The sequence below is a fragment of the Colletotrichum fioriniae genome, assembly GCF_027942845.1.
Source record: "Colletotrichum fioriniae strain IMI 355084 chromosome Unknown scaffold_3, whole genome shotgun sequence".
Classification (NCBI taxonomy): domain Eukaryota; kingdom Fungi; phylum Ascomycota; class Sordariomycetes; order Glomerellales; family Glomerellaceae; genus Colletotrichum; species Colletotrichum fioriniae.
Genome location: NW_027076839.1, coordinates 1750621 through 1770348, shown reverse-complemented (window position 1 = coordinate 1770348; position 19728 = coordinate 1750621). Strand labels below are relative to the sequence as shown.

Genomic DNA, 19728 nt, shown 5'->3' with positions numbered 1-19728 from the left:
TCTTTTCCTTGGTGCGTTTCTCTGTGTCAAACACTCAAGACCAGTCAGTCTGTTTGTCTGGAGCTTCCGTCGCTGTGCCGGTGAATGAATGGTTAGCTCAGGGCAACAACGACAAGTGTATGACTGACGACAGCGACAATGGATGGAAGGCCTGTCCTGGATCACGGAAGCATGTCGAGTTTCCTGCCCGGTGGACAAGAACCAGTTGGGATATCCACAGTGACACTCACATTGGTCCGAATTTGGATCCGTTTGGCCAGGAAGGTAGGTACAAGGAATCCGCACAGCGCAAGGAAGACGAGGCCGGAGCAGCAATGAGACAGTCCGCGGCGAGCAACAATGGGTTAGCAGCTGGAGCGGGACCCAGCAAAGGTACCTTGGCTCTGGATCCGAGAAAGCGAGGGAAGGGGAAGCCTGAAGGGGGAAAAAAGGTGTGGAGGGGGCGAGCGTGCGAGCGTCAGTGTCTGTCTGGCTTGTCTGCTCGGCACTGCGTAATAATAGTCGAGTCTGAATGATGTGTGTACTTTGTATTATCACTGTGGTTGTCGGGGCTGGAACTGAGAGTCTGTGTGTATGTGTGTGAAGACGAAGGTTCTCAACGATACTTCGTACAGGGCTCGTCCTCGTCTCTCTCATCCCTCGCCCTTGGTCGTCCCGCCTTGTTGTCGTGACTCGTCCTTCGTTGTCACGGTGGTCTGTTCTGGCGTAGGGAGCACCTGGTAAGCCTTGCCCTGCTCATCATCAGAGACTCAGAGAGTACTAGGCAAGGCACCGATAATAGCGTATTTGGTCAACATGACACCACAGGCTGCCAATGGCTCGTCCGGAGGAATGAAGCCAACGAGACAGGCAACAAGACGCAACGAATGCAGAGTATCCGTACAACAAAATGAAGGCATGCAGATGGCACTCCGTACTCCCACTCCGTACCCCGAGGTGCAGTGCAGTGCAGGTCGAGCCAGGGTGTGCAGGGTCATGCCTCCCCGCCCACATGCACGACGATAGCAGCATTGCGCCCTCGACCAGTGGGAAGCTTCAATTCCTGGCAAGCATGTGCTGCTCTGCTGCTTTGTGCGGGATGCATATCCATAATCCAGAATGGTTGCTGTCCCATGTCTCGCCTTGCATCGCTCGATTGTTTGAACTCTGGAGTTCCTCCGCCCCACCGCCCACCGCATGTGTATCCGTAGTCAGGCAGTCAGACCCGGGCGGGGGGCCGTCAATGTTATCTGTTCACTGTTAGGGTCCAGTTACTGTTCGGTACGGATACGCCGTAAAAAGAAAAGGAAGAGTCCACCATGCCGATAACGTGCGCGCTTGTCGGCAAGCTTCATATTTGGGTGAAATGAGTCTCTGGAAAGGCTGGGTCACAGTACTCGGTACACTGACTCTGGTTTTGATTCCATAAAGATGATGTATTCCGCAAGTGATCCAAGTACATAATTAGCACCTAAGTTAGGTAGGTAAGTCGTCCGCCTCTTCTTTCTTTTTCTTTTCTTCTACGGATACTTCTTTCCCTGTTGTCCCCTTCCCATTCTCCCACCGGTCCAGAGCGCACCTTCCCAGGCCCCAGGTCCCAGGTCCCAGTTTGCGTGGTTGGTGACATGGAAAGCTCGGGCCCCACCATGACTCGGTACGTACCGGAGCCTGAGCTCTGGAATTCAACCCGAAGATTAAGAAATTTCATCGGCAAGCCATCAAACGGTACGTACCTGCTTAGTGACTTGAGAGCTTGTCAGAAACGGCAAGGGCGAATGAATAAACAATAGGAAAGACCGTTGCATGTAACAGAGCACAGAAGACACAGCCCAGGGAAGGAGCCTACAATACCTTAGTAAGGGAAGGAAGCCATCGTGAGTCTTGATCCGTCCTCTTTCCCGCCTTGATATGACGATATCGTTTGCTACCTAATGTATTTTGCACCCACGGCGTCCATACATTACCTATCTCCATCCTAATCCATTCATCCATTTATCCAGTCATCCAACATTCATCCTGCAATCACCAGCCATGCATCCCTGAGCCATGGACGTTGCGCCCGGCAGCCCGACGCCCTCGCAGGCAGATGCTTGTCTCCCACTGTCGGCCTGGCAGCTTTTCCACGCTCCTCTGCTCCACACGTCGTCGTGTTTATTGTTGCAGGAAACGGCGGCATAGGCAACGCCGTATCAGCAGCAGCGACACTCCCTGATGCCTATAGTGGCACATCCGGCCAACATAGCAGAAAACGAAGAAACAAATTTGCGGCTCTTCGACTTGCGACTTGCGACTTGTCTGTGACAGCTCCAGCTTGCAACCGCCGATGAGATCAGCATTGTGTCTCAAGCCAAGCCAGAGCTCCAGACTTTCTACCCAAGTGGTGGGCACTGATGGGGTGTCTTACATCACCTTGACCTACCTAAGAAGTACCGCGAATCCCACACTGGCATCTCGGTATCCGCCAACATCAAGTCCTGGCTTTGGCATGGCCATCTGCGCTCACGCCTCTCGTCCGTACTCTGCGAGACTATGTCATGCTCAACTATCTGTCCGCCAATGTCCTACCGCAAAAACTTGAGAAAAAGTCTGCTTGTAGCGCAGGTTGACAGTCATACACAATGCCTTTAACCAGGAACATCCCACCTCTATCCAGCTGCTCTGACGAGGACAGCCTGTGAAGACTGAGAATAGCCGCCACGAGGCTCAAACTTTCCAACGTCTCCCGGTTCAGGTCCAGGAACATGCGGTGCGCCGTCTCCGCTGCCGCTCCCGCCGCCAATGTCAGAAGGCAACTTGGCCTGCAACCACTACGGATGCATTGTGCAGCTCTTTGCCCGACACTCAGTGCCCCCGATACTATGTGCTGACCGCATTGGAAGAATGCCTACGGATGCAAGCTGCAACGGCATCGGGCATTGGAAGTGTCGTGTCATGCCTCGCAAATTTCCAAGCCGGTGGACCATCAAATAGCACGAGAAGAATTGCTTTCATACGCCGGCTTCAGTGCACATCCCAGTCTTTGACAAATTCGATAGAATCGGCTCGAGCCATAGTAAACAATGAATGCCCTCAGCATCAGGAATGTAGGCAAAAGTCTCCGGGATCCAGGCAAAACGTCAAAGAACGATAGGCGCGCATTCCCCATGGCGAAACCGAAGCCTCATGACCTGCCAGTAGACTCCAATCACGTCAATCGATCTGCTTATCCATTCATCACGCGGCTGCTCTCTGCAATGCACTCCAAAACCCCTCAATTGTTTGTCTTTCAGGACAAAGGTAGCCCGGGCGAATCACGCAACATCGCTTGGACTCAGCTTGTCTGGACTCGACCCTCTAAAAACCAGAATCGATTAATCGAGCCCCTATGAGCCTGCATCTCCAGGCACCATCACTGCCAAATACTCGACCTTCCCGTTGAGGCAAGATAATGCTAGGGAACCCGATCCTTTGCTACAACGCCCGTCCCAGATTCGTCTCTATCGCGGCCTGTAGGCCCTGACGGAGTAGTCCATCTCAAAAGAACGGCACTCGGCCGCCACAAAGCAATTACATATCAACGGCTTCTGACTCACCTTCACCGCCATTCGGGGCCGCCCACTACAAACACTATTCCGTCCACTGGACCCTGTCACCATCCACCACCAACTTGATACGGCTACAACTTGGACAAGACGCTACCACCCGATGGCTGTAGCCCTCTGGAAGAAAACGCCAATGGATACTATTTCTTAGTCTCATCCTGTGCCTACATACAGCCGGCTGAAGCACACAATGGCATGGTTGCGGGGGGTTGAAGGCGCTACTAGCCAACCATCACCGTCCCGGTGGCTCATGATTGGCCCAGCCATTGTTCGATAAGAGGCGGGCCTCGCGTGTTCAACGGCTTGCAGCACGCAAGCCTGTAATGATGGCTTCGGCGTTGCGGCGGCTCCGAGCTATGCACCCACCAACTCAACTCCGACCTGTCCTACTCCTGGCCCGGGGAACTGTTCCCTCTCTCCAAGCGCAGGGTCGTCGACGAGGCCCTGTCACTTCTCTCCTCTTTTGACGTTACAACGCAGATGCGGTCTGGAAGACGAACTGCTGTCCGGGGAACTCTAAAGTACATCATATCATCCTGGATATCGACTACCAGCTAAGGCAGCATGGTAGCTCTGGTCTACCTACTCTGCGCTCATCCTGACCGAATGGCACACCCATTGCTAAACTTCATCCACTCGGATCGCTTGCCCTCGCAGTCTTCCTCTCACTTTCACAGGTAAAGAGCAGCTCTCTTCGCAAGACTGTGATGCCTGCCTCCTTGTTGACCGACAGAAGACCAGTCACTTTGTATCTGTACATCGCACATCTTGGCGGCTTTTGTCCGTGCACACCTGGGCGATCGGCCTCTTCTTACTCGACCAGATCCTGGCCACAGGATCACATTATCAATCAGATAATCTTCCTGTCAGGGGACCGCTCCTCCAATATATGTCCCCATCGTCTCCTGATGCCAAGAAGCGTTGTGTAAGGCAACACGTGTGCCTTCCGTCCCAAACTTTTCACCTCCGTTTTCTCGGGCCTGGTCGTCAATCTCGATCAGCGTCTGAGTCAAGGAATGAGACCTGGCATTCACTGTTTGCTACAGAATGGAGCCAGGCATGTGTATCTCAGCAGTCTTCTGTATCCCTTGAACAACAGACTGCTCTGGCGTAGTATCAAATAAGAAATCTGGCGGAGCAATGGAATCTGAGACACACAATCTCATTTCTTGCGAGTCACGATTCCCTTGGCCGGCACGTCAACGGTCCTCAAGACAGGTGACCGCGCGTCGGTACTCGGCCAGCCCCTTACGATCTCATAGCTGCTGGTTTCCTGTGTTTTCCTCTCCTGTGTTACGGATTATAGTAGGCTACGATAGCTACACCTAGATGCCTCAAGCTTTTGATTTGCGGCATCTGCCGCCGAGTAATTTGCCAGAGTTGGTGCTAATTCTACAGGGGCGACGTACGTATATCTCATCGTCGACAAGCCAGCCATCGAGTTCCATCTGTGCGTCCGATCTTCACATATCGGGTAGAAGACGGAGCATCAGCTGTAGCGGTGACATCACTTGTCCGAGCAGATCTTTTGGTGGTTCCTAGATACAAATCGCCTCATCCACCACAGTTTCTGTAGAGCACTCAAGATCAAAGCACACCTCGATCCGGCTGCCACTAAGTAGTTGAATGTCGAATCTAGCAGAGGTCATCACTACAGACACAACTTCAGGCGTAGAGCTAAGGCCGTCTCAAGATGCTACCGGTCGACGCCCCCAGGAACCCATCTCAAGCGTAGACATGGTGACGCGCTACCCATTTCCGAGGCTGGCCAAGAACAGTTTGGCCTGTCCCCCCACGCCGAGACACTCGCAACTCCCCTAACCCATGATTTGGTAGCAACCATTGGGCAATGCTTCCTGATCCATTCGTGCCGAGAAGCGAAGCCATTGTTGACACGACTAGGCCTCGTTCACCATGTTGATTAACGTCGGGGAGGCGGAGGGATACAGTATGCAGGCGCGAGGCGGGACGTAACCTGGGCCCAGACTCTGTGTCGACTCGTCATTTTGCGAGGAAGGCCAAGAGGAACTTTCGTACATGTTGTGATTGTTGTACTTCCCCCTTGCCATGTCGTTGCCCGCCCGCTGTCGTGGTCACGAACGAGTCTACAAGACGAGCCTGCAGGACGAGAAAGAGACGCCGGCGAAGGGCGGTTCTCGTTAATATGCTGACATGAGCTTTTTGTCATGTACTCTGCAGGGGAGGGGGGGATCTTTAGCTAAACCAACAATAGTTCGCCGGGGGTAGGGGGTTTGAGATATTGACCTTCTTGTTGTAGAGTCCCTGCTTACCCGTGTGGATCGTTTGTACATGAATCCGAGGGCGGCGCGGCGAGGCGAGGCTAGTCAGCATGACACCGCATCGTAATGGAAAGGGGGGGCGAGGAGTTTGGGGGCCAAGAGGAAGACAAGATTCTTGGGGAGAGTACGAGTCTCCATGTCAATTCTCCTCGTTTTGCGTGAGATAACGTACGAGTTTCTTATGCTCAAATTTCCGCTTTGTGTAACTACACTCGTAGCTTTCCAAAGACAAACCAACTCCTCCTTGTCCCATTTGCCCGTATTAGTTAACACGATATGAGGAGGTGTATTTCCGCTCCGAGGCCTGTTCATGACACGTTTGAATGAACAAAATTGCATGTCCGATACAAGATCGTCGGACCCTCGATTCATACGCAAACGATGGGAGGTCCCGCTCTAGAGATTGCTTCCTGAAAACAGCTCTACTCTAGGACAGATGTATACCACGATCCCAATAGACTGCGTGGCACAACGCTGTAGCATCACAGGTAAAGCTTTTGGCTTTTGCCCTCTTTGAGTCTTTGAATGCGGAGGTTACGGCGTGAAGAGTTGGCTTCTCTTCCAATCCCCCGGACTTTCACCACGTAATAAAGACACCTATGATCGGTGCTCAGGTGTGTAGCTAAGGCTGGGGGACATATACTCAGGGACTACTTGTTTCACAACAACCTAGAAAGACCGCCAAGAATAGATACCTTGGCTGTGACTGCCGTTTGTAAAACCAGTATGCCCATCAACCATGAACCAGCAAGCTCTGCCCGAGGTAGTGAATCTATCAAAGCGTGACAGGGCTCGTTAAAGGTCCCAGTTATGTGGCAGGACTGCTATGCGGGAGGCGGGAGCAGCAGCAAACGAAGTTGCAAGCAGCCACAGGAACCGCGCGAGTTTAGTAAGTAAGGTAGAGAGCAGGTCTCTAATTATTCGAGATAAGTCTTGATACATCAAGCAAAAGCAAACTCCGGGTAGTCATTTACCACATCGTTCATCGTCGCACACGGACGTATTCGTCGTGTCGAGTAGTAGGAGGACAGCTAGGGATACGAGGTATCTGGGACAAAGGAAGATAGCTGGGATGTAGGAAGATAGCTACGATAAAGGAAGACAGACCTGATAAAGGAAGATAATAAGTATAAAAAAAAATAATGAGTGTAAAGGAAGATAGCGTATGAGGATACGAACGTAAGTTAATATTACTTCAGGCAAGTCCTAATAGGATATATAAAAATATGGTAAGCTAAGTCCGCTGCTATGACTACTATAGTCTTAAAGGTTGAGTCCGCTATAGAAACTGATATTGATAAGAATGTAAAGTCTTTTACTACATCGTGTATCTTCGCCCACATACGCATTCGTTCTACCGAGTTGGAGGAGGACGAACGGCTAGGGGCTATAGGTAGCTAGTACATGGGAAGAAAGCTCTCACAGGCTCTGTTCAGACAAGCAATAACAACGATATTTCAGCTCGCGTGCGAGACGGGGGACGATGCGTGTACGGGAACTTTCAGACCATACTTCCGCTGGCCTCAGTCTTTGTTGAGAATGAACTTCCTTTCAAGACTTTCTTGGGAAGTCCCCGGATTCTTCTAGATGATGACTGAAAGAAGGCCTGCCCCGTGGGAATATCGCTGGAGCTGGGAGAAACATAGACTGCTCCTGCACTATAGTGGAAGATTCTGTGGAAACCAAGGATCGAGTAACTCATAGATCCTGCATACTCGGACAATAGCGGATCAGGGCTGCCAGGCTGAAGTATTTAACGGGATATAACAGTATCGGCTACCCATCGGGCCACCAAGACTGGAAAGTCATGATATTTTGTTCGTCCTTGGAATATGGTCCCTATGGTGCAAGTACACGGTACAGACGATAGGGAAGACATCACGGTCGCTACGTTCAAATACAGACACTTGGAAGTGAACGTTGGGGGGCGTGGAATGGATTTGTTCGCATACATGGTCTTAGATACAATATTCTACAGCGCGTAGTCTCGGTAGACGGGCGCGGACGGGATACTTAGGCTCACGACATGTTCTATCGCAATCTGCGGTAACCTTACCGTCCTGCCGTTCTCCATTGAGATGCTCCATGAGAGTTGCACGCCCGGTCCCTAATGCTACCTTGAACCCATCACCGTGTAAACCCATTGCTTTTGTTCTCCAATAATTGAAGACATCGTCATGACTTTTTTATAAAAATGTATGCCGTGTTATTACACAGGAAGCCACCATTCGTATAATGGCCGCTGGAAGCCTCGCGTAAACAAAGGAAGAAGCTTCGATATATCTGAAAAGGGGATATGTCGGTCACGTTGACTGGCAATATTTATCCCATAATCATGCCCTTCATGCCGGACAGGTCACCCTCCTTGGCAGCAATCTCGAAGTAGCCGTAGATGATGCTAAGTGCTCGTTAGAAATGATTATTGTAAACTTTGGACTGAGATAGAAACTTACGTGACAGCCAGGAGAGTACCAGTGCCGGAGCCGAGGGCGCCCATGAGGTCGCTGGCAACGGAGAGAGCACCGATGCAAGCGCCGCCAAAGGCAGCGGCAGTGGGAATGATGCGCTTGAGCTCCTTGTACATGCTCTGGTCACGGTGACCGGCCATGACAAGACCCTGGTCCTTGAGCTGCTTGGCGACATCGCGGGGGCTGGAGCCGGAAACCTCGATCCAGGTCTTGGAGAAGATGGCGCAGGCACCCAGCATGTAGACGATGTAGACAGCGGTGTGGATGGGGTCGAGAAGGGCGTCCTTGAAGTTCAAGGGAGGAGACATGTAGTAGGCCAGGCCGGAGATGGCAGAGAGCTGGGCAGAGCCGTCCTTGGCCTCCCAGACACCGAAAAGGCGGACGAGGAGGTTGTCAGAGAAGCGGGAGTACAGCATCTGGCTGATGAGGAAGATGTTGGAGGACAGAGCGGACTGCAGCATGATGGGCATGTTGGAGGTGTAGAAGAGGCGGACGGGGTAAGAACCGCGGGCACCACGCTGGCGGGAGGACTTGACGGGGATCTCGACGCGGAAGCCCTGGAGGTAGATGACAGCGGCGAAGACGAGGATGGTGGCCAGAAGGTTCATGATGTTGGGGAGGTTCTGGCGGTAGAAAGCCTCCTGGAGAGCGCGCTGCTTGTTGGGCCAGGTGAGGAGAAGGTGGAAAAGGGCGATGACGGCACCCTCGAACTCGGGGCCACGGCCAGTGTTAATGGTGGTGGGGGAGAAAGCCTTCCACATGATGGACTCGCAGATGTTGGTGGCGATGAAGAGAGAGATACCAGAGCCGAGGCCGTATCCCTTCTGGAGGAGCTCGTCGAGGAGAATGACGATCATGCCGGCAACGAAGAGCTGGAGAACGAGGAGGAAGACGATACCGGCGCCAAGGTCGGAAGGTCGGCCGTAGAGACCGGTGAAGACGTAGACAGTGGCGGTACCGGCGGAGAGAATGAAGGCAAAGAGCTTCTGGGCGGTCTGGTACAGCTCGCGGTCGCTCTTGAGGTCGAGGTTGACGTCGATCATGTGGGTACCAGCAAGGAGCTGGAAGACCATGCCGGAGGAGATGATGGGGGTGATACCCAACTCCATCAGGGTTCCGCGGTTACTCGCCATAACCATACGCAGCCAGTATAGGGGATCCGAGTTGTCGGAAGAGACAATGCCGTAAAGGGGCATCTGGCTCATGACCAAGAAGATGAGGAGGGTGAGGGCCGTCCACATCAGCTTCTGGTTGAAGGGAACCTTGGTCTCCGGCTGCTGAACCTCAGGGAGGAACGGCACGAACGGCTTGACCAAGTCGAGGAACCGTACTGTGATGCGAAGGCGCGTTGGTTAGCCATTGAGTTGTCCTAGTGTGATGCGATTGCTCGCTGGCCATCGCGGAGGCATTGTTGGCGACGAATATCGCGCGCGTGTCCTTTTTGGAGCTATGCGCCCCCCGAGCACGCGATTCGCGGAGGTTGACGAGGTTGGGTGGATGAACTTACGGGAACTCATGATGGGCTGTTACACTGGGCAGAAATCAACAAACAAAAGGATTTAATTCATCCAAATGAAGAAGGGGAAAGAAGAGAGAGGTAGAGAGCGACAATGGCTCCAGAGGTTGTGGCGAAGGGGGTGAGGAGGAGTGGTGATGGGGAGATGGAGAGAGGAGGTTATTAAGGAGAGAGGGAGCAAGAGGAGCGGGAGGGAAGCCCAAAAAAGAGGGTCGGCTGCGATCTGGCTTCAAAAACGCCAAATTGTCGATGTGTCCAAAATTTTGGTGGAGCTTTGTCAGAACACGTGATGCGTCCAATCACTAAGGTACCTTTGCCTTACCTACCTAGTGTACTCCGTAGAGCACCTATTAGCAGCTGTTATTACTAGGGGAATTAGGGAATCTGGGAATTCAGGGGAGAGAGCTTTAAGCTGTCTCCTCCACATTTTCGGCTCGAGCTTCCAGCCAGGGGTCTTCAGGGATCCCAGCGCCCACCCAATCCAGTGCCTGCCCGCTAAACTTTTTTTTTCTTCTGGCGCGTTCCGATGCATTCTGATGCCACCTGCCTCCCAGTCTCCTCCATATTTCGGAGTAACTGTCACCATTCAGAGTCATCACAGAGTCACGCAAGACTCACCACCACAGGACACGAAGCAGCATCTGCAGTCGCGATGCTGTAAACCTCCTCCGTGTCCTTTCTCGGTGGTTCTCTGGGTATGATCTTTCGGTCTGTGATAGGCCGAAGGTTCATACACAATGTTGTTGGCAACATGACAGCCCGAAATGCGCCCGCGGAACCCTTGGTGGTTATCTTGGGATCGACCGGAACTGGAAAGTCAGAGGTGAGTCGCTGAACCTGTCACATCATCACCATGGGCCTAGGCTGACAGAAGACTGTCCACAGCTCGCAGTCGAACTTGCGACTCGCTACAATGGCGAAATCATCAACGCAGACGCCATGCAAATGTACAAAGGCCTGCCCATCATCACGAACAAGATCACCACCCAAGAGCGCCGCGGTGTTCCCCACCACTTGCTGGACCACATCGGACTCGACCAGCCCACTTGGATAGTCGAAGACTTCAAGCGCGAAGCGAATAAGGTCATCCGCGAGATACGCAGCCGGGGCAACTTACCCATCGTTGTCGGCGGAACGCACTACTACACGAATGCGCTGCTCTTTGAAGACACGCTCATCGGTCCCGAGGACGAGAAAGCCAAAGACGGCGCCGCAGACGTCAAGGACGAAGACGCATCTTCCTTCCCGATTCTAAACGAACCGACCGAGGTCATACTCGCCAAGCTGCGCGAGGTCGATCCCGTCATGGCGGACCGGTGGCATCCCAACGACCGGCGCAAGATCTCGCGTTCGCTGCACATATACCTCCAACATGGCCGCCCAGCGTCGGAGATTTACGCAGAGCAGCGTCAGCGCAAGACGTCGGAAGACACGCCCCAAGGTGGTAGTAGTGCAGACCCTTGGCAGACACTGCTTTTCTGGGTGTATTCCGAACCTGAAGTGCTCAAGGAGCGCCTCGATAAACGTGTGGACAAGATGCTTACCGTTGGCCTCAACGATGAGACGCAGTCCATGTATGAATACGTCCAGGCTAAGGAGGCCGCTGGTCAAGAGGTGGACTACACCCGCGGTATCTGGCAGTCGATCGGCTTCAAGGAGTTTTCGCCTTACCTCAAGGCCCTGAACACCGGCGATTCTGCCACAGATTCGGAGAATTTGGACGCTCTCAGAGCCGCGGGGCTCGAAGAGATGAAGACGTCGACCCGACAGTACGCAAAATACCAAACGCGCTGGATCCGCACCAAGATTGTGCCCCTGCTTCAGGAGCAACCTGGTGCGCTAGATCACCTATTCGTCATGAATAGCACCGACGTATCGCAATGGTCGTCCAACGTCGCCGAACCAGCCATCGATGTCGCAAAGCGTTTCCTCGAGGGCGAGGTCATGCCTGCGCCCGCGGACCTGTCGGAAACAGCGCGGGAGGTCCTCAGGGAAGCGACGGCGCAAACGGAGCGCACGCTGTGTCGGCGTACGTGTGAGGTCTGCAAGACGACGTGCGTCACGGAGCAGGATTGGACGAAGCACGTCAAGAGCCGGCGGCACAACGTGCTGATGAAGAAGACGAAGAGGAGGGCACTGGTTGCTACCGAGAGGCCCTTGGCTGTCGTGCCTGCCGAGGCTGAGGGAGAGAAGGATGGCAACGCGGAAGATCGAGGGTCGAGTCCCGAGGTTGATGGGTTGGGCATGTTTGATGCGCCGTCGTGAGATGGTCAACCTCGTCAGATCGGTGACAGAGTAAAAAGACCCGTATTTCAGAACTCTGCTCATGTCTCTTCATCCCTCGCCCGTTCGTCTGACCATGTTCGTCGTCTGCTCTTCCCGAGGCCATGCGACTTGTGAGGCTCGGCTCGTCCTGGCTCCGAATGCGACATGCCTAAATCGTTCCCCCCTCCCTTCCATCCCTTCCCACCCCTTCCCATCCCTCCCTCAGGTGATCACCACCCATCCTTTGGGTAGCAACGGGCCAAGCAAGATCCAATGTCACAAAGCTTGTTTTTCGTGGTCCTCTCATAAACCCCAAGACTTTGACCCGCGTATTTGCTGCCACTATTTAAGCACTCTGCGGGAAGGATTGTACGAAGGATACGCGGGATGGTGGGTGATGTGATGTTGATCGTATTCGCTTTGACCCCATGCACCTTGACACAGCATTTACTCACGCGTGTTTTCTTTTAGCTTTTGTATGGATAAGCATAAATACTATCTGACTCCTGACCAAGCTTTCCTCTCGCTCGTAGAATCATGTTTTCCCCCTCTCACTTGACCCCGGCCCGGTCGTATTCCTCGCTTTCGCTTTTGAATCTCTACGGTTTACCCGTTCAGAAAGCGAGCTAAACGAGCAAAGAAGGGAAAGCTAAAACGCTTCAACTCCACCTTTTTGGCTTCCGTTAGGAAAGTTGAGGGACGATTGGGGGGAACCTGGACAGCTGCCCAAACATTAGATCAGCGGGACCCGGATCAGCTGGAGGACGGTGATATTTCCTTGGTCCATGTATGAAGTATAGGCGTTTTCGAAATCCGAATCCCGTTGGACAGGATGGGAACGGCATTTTCACAGGCTGGCTCTCTGCCTGGTTCCTCTGACGTCGTGGTTATACGACCGGTGTTTTTCTTGACCTTCTATGGTCTTGTGCAGCAGCAGCCCTACTCGGTATACCAGAGGTTGCTCTTCGCTTGGGCCAAGTCCGGCTTGGCGGGGCCCTGGAACCGTTGCCGGCGCGGGCGGTCGTGGAGTATATTCCAACCTCCGGCCCGCGTTGCCGCTCCGGGCACTGCAATTTTTACTCCCCCAGAGTGGTTGAAGCGATTGGAGGCGCTCCAATGCAGCCTTTCTAATTGTATTAGCGCAGCGTCAGCACAGCATTTTTAGCCCGCACTGAGAGGCTCTCCAGATTGCACAGCAATCCTGCGCCGAAAGAGGAAATTCACTGCGTTTTTGGCTACTCCTGAGGGGAATTACTGGTGTGATGCTCCTCAGAACAAGTTATCTGTCGAATACTTTGAATTCTCCAGTGTATTGCGTACTTTTCTCTTTTAGAAACCAAATCTACAAATAAGCCTCATCCGTTGTATCCCGGTAGCAGTACTCAAAACAGTATTGTAAGTGTAGATCATCTCGATCTATCTTCTCCCCCGTTCTCTTCATCTCATTCACACCTCCCTCTCCCTTATTTCTCAATCTCAGCCTTAACCCAAGCCTCCAATCCACCCTTGGCAATAACCTCCTGCACGTTAGGCGGCAGCTCGCCGACCTTGACACTCCAGCTCTCCCCGCTGCCCTCGGTGACGATAACCTTGGACCGCCTCAGGTCCCAGCAGAGCTTCCAGCCCGTCCGGCGCGTGAGCACCTTGTCCTCGCCCTCGTTCTTGAACGTCTCGCGCAGGCGCTGCACGAGCTTGGGCACCTCGACGCCCATGAGGGCGTTGTTGATGCTGTTTCTGCTGAAGATGTTGCCGAAGCTGCCGGACACGACGAGCGGGATCTTCTTGGCCAGGATGGCCGTCGCCGCCTGCTCGCGAGAGCTGCCCGTGCCAAAGTTGAAGCCGGACACGAGGATGTCGCCGGCTTTGGCGATGTCGCGGAAGGAGGTGTCGTAGTTCTCCATGCAGACTTCCGCCATCTTTTCGACGGAAACGTTGTCTTGGTAGGTGTACTTGCCTGATATTGTTTGTTAGAGGACCGCGGATTAAGAATGTGGATTCTCTCCGCTTTACGTACCAGGGTAGATTCCATCTGTGTTCATGTTATCTTGGTCGCAGAAGATGATCTCGCCTTCCACCTTTTCAGGGAATCCAGGGAGAACCTCCGTGAGGCTGTCTTCCTCGTTCTCCGCGGCGGCAGCTGGTTCCTCAGCAGCAGGGGCGGCAGCACCGGCGACCCCCTTTTCAGACTCGGCAATCATGCTGTCGGCTTGCGCAATGAGCTGGTCGAGGGCGTCGTCGATGCTCATGGCAATGTCGGCAGTGATGTCACCGACGCCCTCACCGATGATGACCTTGTCCACACCTTGGGGCTGCTGGTACCAGCCGGGGCCGGCGATCTTGCCGTTCAAAGCACTCGCGGCGACGACCTCGGGGCTGGCCAGGTAGGCTTTGGCTTCGGTGGAGCCCATGCGGCCCTTGAAGTTGCGGTTACTTGCTGAGATTCCGTTTTCACCCCTGTATGTTTGTTAGCCAACGTTCTCCAAAAAACATTTCCGAAAAGATAGTACGGACGGTTCCAAAAGACCGGTTCCCTACGAAAAAGATTGCATTAGTACATTAAGAATAACTTGTAAAAGGGATAATCAACTTACGAGACCGATGCACGGGCCACATCCGGAAGGTAATACGGAGCAGCCGGCGTCGATAAGTGTCTGCCAGTCGCCAGCCTCCTCAGCAGCCGCCTGCTCAACAGTGGATGCCGCGGCAAGATAGAAGGAAACACCCGGCGCGATCTTGGCGGGTTTTCCACCCTTGGCAGCCTCACGGAAAACGCGGGCCGCAGCAGCGATGTCTGACGCACGTGAGTTTGTGCAGGAGACGAGGTAAGCCTTATCGATCTTAATGTTCTGCGCTTCCAGATCCTTCAGAGGCGTCGCGACCTTGACGGAGTTGGGGCCGGCGACAAAGGGGGACAGGGTCTCGAGGTTCAGATAGAGGGACTTGGCGTATGTCGCGCCGGCGTCGGCCGTGAGGGGGTTCTCGAGAAGCTCATCGATGCGCTCGTGGGTCCAGCGGCCCTTGACGGCAGCGTCTGTGTTTAGCATCGCCGCGGTGGTAGCCTTGGCGCGGAGCCATCTTTCCAGTGTCTGGTCGATGGGGAACAGCGCGGACAAGGCGCCCCATTCTGTGCTCATGTTTGCCACTGTTATCCGCTCGTCGACGGGGATACTTCGCATGGTCTCCTCGGAGCCGGTGAACTCGAGGGCGTGGTTCAGGACGTCATCCTTGTTGAACAGGCCGCAAAGTGCGACGATGATGTCCTTTCCGGTGACACCGGGGGGCTTGACTCCGGTCAAAGTGATCTGAGCAACCAACGTTAGCGACAAACCCCTAAGCAATGACTGACTGTCGACCGTACCTTGGCAATAGGGGGGACTTGGTACCATGTGCGGCCAGTGGCCCAGATAGCGGCGGCATCTGTTCGGACCACTGCGGTACCAAGGCATCCGATACCACCGTAGTGGTTGGAGTGACTGTCCGACGCGACAGCCAAGGTGCCGGGCCAAGCGTAACCTTCTTCCACCATAATCTGATGACCGATTCCACGTCCGGCCGGGTAGAAAACCACGCCGTGCTGCTTGCCGAGGTCCTCAATCTTTTTGTATTTCTTCAGGTTGGCCTCGCTCTTGTTTTGGACATCGTGATCGAGGGTCCAGACGAGTTGTGAGGGGTTGTGGATCTTGGTCGCTCCGATGGAAACAAACTTGTTGCTAATGGGCGCCGTGTTGTCATGGGACATGCACTTCCCTTCCCAATTGTAAGCCTGATGCGCTCGAGGTCTTCTTTATGCGTATACACAGGAGAAGGAGGGTTATTCACCAGGAGAGAGGGTGACGTAGTCGCCTGCGCGGACCTTCTTGCCGGGTGCGAGACCCAGCGAGTGCCGCTGGACAATCTTCTCCGTCAACGTCTGGGGGTTTTCGACCTTGGGAGCGGATGTGTAGAGGAAGTCGGTCGCGGTCGCGGCATTTTCGAGTTGCGAGTGAAAGGCATACTGGCGGGGACGGGTCGTCGTGGTGTAGAAGCTAGGGCGGATCGATCGTGAGGGAAGCTGGCGCTGCAGGAGACTGCGGCGGCAGCTCCTGGCAGCGTGGAGCGCCACTGTTCTTCTCTGTAGCAGAAAACGGAGGATTAGTAGAGCTTCGTGGTAGAAGAGCAGTGATGTGAGATGACACACGTACAATGGGCAACATTGCGGCTTCAATTGGGTAGGCCAATGGCCAAAAGTTGAATAATTTGGTCTCCGGCAATTCGCGACGTCGTCAATGGAAGTCGTGACTGTTCGGCAACCGGATCCAAAAATTTGGAGTCTGTGGGGAAATGACCGATGCCGGGGTGGGGCTTCCGCTGCCGTTCTCTGAAATCACCTTTGGACGCGGTCTGATTGGTTGACTTCGGCACCTTTTCGGCATTCTTTATCGATACCTTGATTCTCTTATCCCTATCTTATCGATAAGCACGCGTGCTAGGATTACATAAGGAATCTTGAGATATGGAGGTGATCCGAAAAGCGAGAAATACGACGAGCTCCGGTAACGAATACGACGCCGCACCCGCAGATGCTCATTACCGCCGGCTGTACCCGGATCACGGAGATAAAAGCCGGCTCATGACATATAATTCCGCCGTGAGCTGCGGGGCCTTCACAAGAGTCAATTGAAACTCCGCAAATCTCTCTAGTGTCTACTGGGTCTCCAGACTGCGGATACAATTGCTGGTTTAGACACTACTGGTGCACTTTCGACGGGCGAGCAAACCCGAATAATGCGAATGTCGACCTTGCTCAAACTTCTGGAGCACGAAGAGCAGAGCTGGGCACGTAAAATAGAATTCCAACTGAGAAATTCGGGTCTCTTGTTGAAAGCACTGGCAATGTTGATACGGACGCTTCTGGCAAGGGGTTCCCGACGAGTTGAGCACCAACAGGTCACCAAAAATTGATGACTGAACCGTACGCAGTATGTAAGTAGGGATCTGGCTTGCTGTCTCTATTGTGCAGGACAGCACGTGCCAGTGGTCACTTGGTCAAGTTCGGAGTGATTAGATGCCTCAAGGTTTGTGCAAGTTGCACATCTCTCGTCGAAAGCTGCTACCCGTGCACAATTCCATAAGCCGCATGCAATGGAACGACGGGATTGCCTTGTGCACAATCTGCAGCCGCCGTAAAACTCACGGATTCGGCGAGCAAACAGCCCCCCTCCCCCTCCCTTCGCACTTCGGGCATCTTGGATCTCGGCTTGCGTTCGATTTGTTCAAGGTCGGGCCTATATCCCTCCGATAGCTGCCCACCATCATCTCTCAAGTAAGGCACCCTGTGTCTATTACACGTGTCAACTGACAGCCCGTGAAATGGGTGGATTCTTACCTACCTTTACCACCTTTACGCAATGTAGTTCTTTGGTCCTTGGATGCTACCTTGCTTACGGAGTACGGCAGTGCGCCCATGCAAACTTGTCCGGCTCCGTGCCTTGACGCAATGCCGCCAGGGCACCGCCCACTGCTAAATATGAGGCCATGGACACAAGAGCCAACGGTTGCTTGGCTCTCCAGAGTTATTCCCAGTCTAATAGCTGGGCTCCTACGGATAGACACTTACCTCATATGCGCGCGGGGAAAGAGAGCCAATAGCTGATGGATGCGATGCGTTGTCCGCTATTTTAGACGCATGTTCAAAAGGAGGGACTTTATTTCTCACCCTAAGCATGCCGGTATCTCTCTCACTTGTATGAGACTATCAGTAGTTAGCTACCATCAGGTATGGCTCATCGTGGCTCATGCTCCTTCATGGCATGGATCTCGGACCTCTTGTTTCCATCTGGGCTCACTTTCCAGTTTCCCCCCTCCATCCAATGCTCGTCCGTCATTTTCCCTCCGCAACCCACCAAGAACCTCCGCAGAAAGGGCTCCTTGACGTGGGTTGAATCTGTCAGAAACTCTCCTCAGCTGTCACCCCGGCCCCCCTGTCTTCATGGCTATTCGTGTCTATCCGTCTGTATAGTAAATGTCTCTCACCACGTCCTTGGACCTTGGACCTTGGATCGCCCATCTTCAGTTGATCTCTTCCAATTGTTACCGAACTCCTTTCGGCATCACCATTTCCGTCCCACGTCATTCTGTTCCTCTGCACAATCTACGGAGTACTCTGTGTCAGTTTCCATCCAGCCCTCCTGATCCTTACTGCCCTTAATCAGCATCCGCACACATCCCCTCTACAGCACAGTTTAGTGTACGCACTACTCCGAATCTGACCTGACCTTGCAGGTGGTCGCCGTTGGGAAACCCTGGAGCTGATCTTCCTTGATCCTCGAACTCCCGATCTCTTCCCCATCGGCACACCCGCTCATTTATACTGCGTAACCAGAAGCCCAGAGCTTCCGGGCCTCGGTGGGACCAGTTCACACAGCTTTCACACAGGTTGCCCTGGCTGTCTCAGGGTTCTCTTACTTTCCATCGGCCGCTTTGGACCTGCCGCCGCTACTACCTTACCATAGACGCATAGGTCGAGTACGCAGTAGGTAGACGGACCGCACATGCACAAAGTCCACCTGGGCATCTGGCCTACATCTGTAGTGGGAGGGTATTGGCGTCATTCCTCCGCCGTTTCGTCCGTTCCCTCCAACGACCTGAACATCCACCACCCCTCCTGTCCTGTTTGACTTGCCCTTGTCTCTTCTCTTCCCCTCCGTTCTACCTAAGCTTTTGCTGTCTGTCAAGTCCCTTTTCAAAAGGTGTTTGTTCTCCAGTTGTTCGCAACTGCAACAACGTCGTCCCTGTCAGAATTACGACGGAACTCTCTTCTCGTCTAGACAACGTTGAATAAGCACAAAAAAACACAAGTTCTTCTTCCTGAGCAACTACTACAGTCGACTCCCAAGAACCAGCCAGGCGGATAAAGAAGTAACCCCTGGTGAGACGCTGCCGACACGTACGAGTGGTCACTTCTCCATCTTGGCTGGGTTGCGCTGCATCGGGTTTCCTGGAATCCCGACGAGTCAGGCCGAGTGACTGTGAGACCCGCGCCCGTTTCCGCTGCTGGACCACCCTACCTTTCTACCCTTACCATACGGATTCATACCATACTACAGAAGTCCTTGACGTCCAATTTCATACTTCTTTCTCTTGGCCCGCTGTCGCCGACGCCGTCCTGCGACTACGCCTCATTGCCTTACATTACAATACCAGACTACATACCGGCAGGGCTGCCAGCACACATACTCTCAGTCACACACACACTCTCAACTCTCACTTCACACACCTCTCTCAACAGTCTCTCAAGCCCTTGTCGTTCCTCTCTTCGCATTCCGCCGCCGCGTCCCGCACCGCCGCCGCCCTTACCCCCAAACTCCACGCCCACTTCACACTTCCTACACTCACATCTGACGCCCAGCCCTGCCACATCGATCCCACCAAAAGTCGCAACTCATATCCCGCCAGGAACGAGTAGGGTGAGCAAAAAGCGAAGCCAGGGGTTAAAGGAGCCAATATCCGTATCTACCACCAGGCATCCTCTTCTCCCGCATCACCGCTGCACACGCGTCTTTCCAAACAAGGCGCCCTGGTTTCCAACCCAGCCTACCTTGTCTTGTCTCGACCCTGGGCCAGGCCTCCCGTCCGCTCGT

At 53.7% G+C, this 19728-nt stretch overlaps 3 protein-coding genes across 3 annotated transcripts; 1 reads left to right on the top strand and 2 right to left on the bottom strand.

The window, feature by feature from the left end:
- Window positions 1-8182: 8182 nt before the first annotated feature.
- On the bottom strand, window positions 8183-9845 carry SEC61 (translocon subunit; the record flags this gene model as incomplete). Its single annotated transcript, XM_053191156.1, has 3 exons — window positions 8183-8258; window positions 8314-9658; window positions 9836-9845. 3 exons carry the CDS (start codon window positions 9843-9845, stop codon window positions 8183-8185), a joined length of 1431 nt encoding a protein of 476 aa, XP_053051581.1.
- A 750-nt stretch (window positions 9846-10595) lies between these two features.
- tit1 (tRNA dimethylallyltransferase, mitochondrial) lies at window positions 10596-12109 on the top strand (the record flags this gene model as incomplete). Its single annotated transcript, XM_053191155.1, has 2 exons — window positions 10596-10667; window positions 10730-12109. 2 exons carry the CDS (start codon window positions 10596-10598, stop codon window positions 12107-12109), a joined length of 1452 nt encoding a protein of 483 aa, XP_053051580.1.
- A 1463-nt stretch (window positions 12110-13572) lies between these two features.
- Window positions 13573-15848, bottom strand: LYS4 (mitochondrial Homoaconitase; the record flags this gene model as incomplete). The annotated part of the gene is made up of 5 exons (XM_053191154.1): window positions 13573-14063; window positions 14124-14563; window positions 14621-14640; window positions 14701-15411; window positions 15468-15848. 5 exons carry the CDS (start codon window positions 15846-15848, stop codon window positions 13573-13575), a joined length of 2043 nt encoding a protein of 680 aa, XP_053051579.1.
- Between the last annotated feature and the right edge of the window lie 3880 nt (window positions 15849-19728).